The 2,489-nt window shown below is 39.2% G+C and overlaps 1 protein-coding gene across 1 annotated transcript; it reads right to left on the reverse strand.

Annotated features, from left to right (window-relative positions):
• Positions 1 to 466: 466 nt before the first annotated feature.
• LOC132699534 (potassium/sodium hyperpolarization-activated cyclic nucleotide-gated channel 4-like) lies at positions 467 to 2,181 on the reverse strand. Its single transcript, XM_060666350.1, has one exon. The coding sequence runs from the start codon at positions 2,179 to 2,181 to the stop codon at positions 496 to 498; it is 1,686 nt and encodes a 561-aa protein (XP_060522333.1). The 3' UTR covers positions 467 to 495.
• Between the last annotated feature and the right edge of the window lie 308 nt (positions 2,182 to 2,489).

Genomic DNA, 2,489 nt, shown 5'->3' on the forward strand with positions numbered 1-2,489 from the left:
AATCAAATAACTTTAATTGGGCCATAAAAGTTACATTGTCAAAAGTACCATTGACAAAATATGTTGTTACAGTAGCTTCGTTAAAGGCTTTTTTATGGGGATAGTTTTAATCTTGTTTAAAATTAAAAATATTACCGGTTGTTTATTTAAAGTCATTTTCTTGCACGACAAGGAATAATCTCAGTAAATAGGAATTGTTTCAGGAATAACTAGGAAGTAAAAATATTGGAAGTTATTTTGAACTTACATTTTTGTAGGAATAACTTTTATGACTAGATCGAAGGTATTTATAAGGTAAAGGTAAGGTAATTGGCAAAAAAAGATCTTTTAGGGTCCCTTTTAGAGCGCCGTACCTTTCGGAAGGACACACTAAACTAACCTGATTTTTTAATAATCTAGTTATGCTGGAAATTAATATAATGTTTTGGGACACACCCAATATACTTATCGTACAACAAGGCGCATAATGATTTTAGAGGCACAAATACAATACTGTCATAGCTGCGTTCCCGTGTAGGTCCGTTCAAACAAATATCTGCGATATTCTTCTTCCACCTCCGTGATCATCTTTAGTCTTTCTTCGGCCTGCTTAAGAATGGCAGCATACAGCTCCTTGTTTGTTACCATGTACCGTTCAAAATATTTTCTTTCCAATCTATACACTTTGCTAGTCTCGATAGCAATAATAGTTGAGGTGCACTTTTGATTTTTCAAAATAAGCGACAGCTCACCAAAGTATGCGCCGTCCTGCAAGTGGCATACTTCTTTTCCGGAGTGGGTGTAGAGCGCGACTGTTCCGGAAGCTATTATATATAGACAATGACCAATAGATCCGGACATAATAATTACGTCATTCGCCGAGTAAATTTCAGATACGAAATAGGAAACGATTTCTTGCAAGGTGTCTTCGCTAAATGCGTTAAAGAGAGGCAGCTTGCTCGATTTTATCGTCCTGCTCTTATCTATGTTGACTTTGAACCTCAAACTCTCTGGAAGTAGGTCCAATATGTTTCGCTGATTGAAAAACTTCCGCTGATACTTGAAGTTGTAGTACCCCACGATCCTGTGCCTTAGGTTATCCGGGAGCTGCTTGTGCTTCATGTACTCGTGCAGTTGCGTAATGATTTCCTGAAATTTCACCTCCTGCAAATCCTTTGACAAGATGGCACACAAAAGAGCCACCCAAGTGGTGATGTGGATAATTTTTCCTACAAAGTAATTGACCAACGTGACCATGGTCTCTTCCCAAGTGGCATACTCTTTATAAACGTCGATATGCACTCCGAATGTCTGCGCGGCCGTCTTAAAAAATGCGTAGAAATATTGCCTCACGAGGGACTTCTCCAGTAAATTGTCGTAAAGGATCCAGGAACTCGGATGGTACTCTCCGGTAAAAATTTTCCTGAATCGCGGCACGCCGAATTCTAAACAAGACATGAGGTGAGTGACTAGTACCATTATCAAAAAAAACTGCACGAGAGAAATCAGACCGGTGTTTTCAATCTTGAAATATTGGGCGCATATCTTCACCGCCCTTATCAGTTTTCCGAAGAGTACGATTTTGAAGAGTGACAGGAAATTGAGCACATTCCAAAAAACGTGGCTGCATTGCAGAGGACCTGCACACAAGGTATATCTAGGTATCGAGGAGAGTAGCTCCGCCCAAAACATCAAACTTCTCAAACGGAAAAAGACGATACTTTCGTGTTCGATAACTACCAGCCTATTCTCCGATATAACAAAACCGATGAAGAACATAAACATTATATTCAACCAGCTGAGACCGTCACAAATATTCATCGCTTGTGGTAATGCGCTATATGTTCCGAGGTAATAGTTTGTTCTTCGGATAAAGGCAACGTCTAGCAATTTCAACCAAATGGCAACGACGTACAAAGCAAGTATGTACATTTCGTGATAAATAGCTAGTTTGCTAAGCGGATGTATAATGTAGTAGTGGTTTGAGTCGTAGTGTCTTCGTTTTTCCTCTCTGAACGCGTGACTGCTTGCAAAGTACAAATTGCACTGTGGGTGGGTACCAGACACTAGGGATAAACAATAGTACAGTTTCTTTAACAAGTACTTCCATTTAGGTTCTGTCCGCCGTTTGGGGGGGAATTGCCTCTCGCAGTGAGCAGTACAGTTGTGCTCCAAACGATTATCTTTTATAATTGACCGCATGTCAGATTATGTCCGATTTTTAAGCAGACGTTTGACATGACATTCCAAACACATAGAGAGGTGCCTAAATCCAAATATATCGAGAGGTTTAGTTTTGGTTTCAGTTTAGGTTTGGGGATAAGTGATTTTTTCCTTATTTTTATAGAGTGTACAAGCCTTTGCTTACATTGATTGCATGCGTTTTATGGCGTTTTATGAATTACTTGTCTAGTCCGCATTGAACATAAAAATTCGTATCTAACTACGTGTTACGGAAATTTCTGATATATTACTAGATACTGAAACACTCTGTGCATCTAAATCGCCAT

The sequence above is a fragment of the Cylas formicarius genome, unplaced genomic scaffold (genome assembly GCF_029955315.1).
Source record: "Cylas formicarius isolate icCylForm1 unplaced genomic scaffold, icCylForm1.1 PGA_scaffold_10__41_contigs__length_53128322, whole genome shotgun sequence".
Classification (NCBI taxonomy): domain Eukaryota; kingdom Metazoa; phylum Arthropoda; class Insecta; order Coleoptera; family Brentidae; genus Cylas; species Cylas formicarius.

Excerpts from the sequence above, each read along its gene's own strand:
- LOC132699534 (XM_060666350.1), bottom strand. The coding sequence starts at position 2,181 with ATGCGGTCAATTATAAAAGATAATCGTTTGGAGCACAACTGTACTGCT.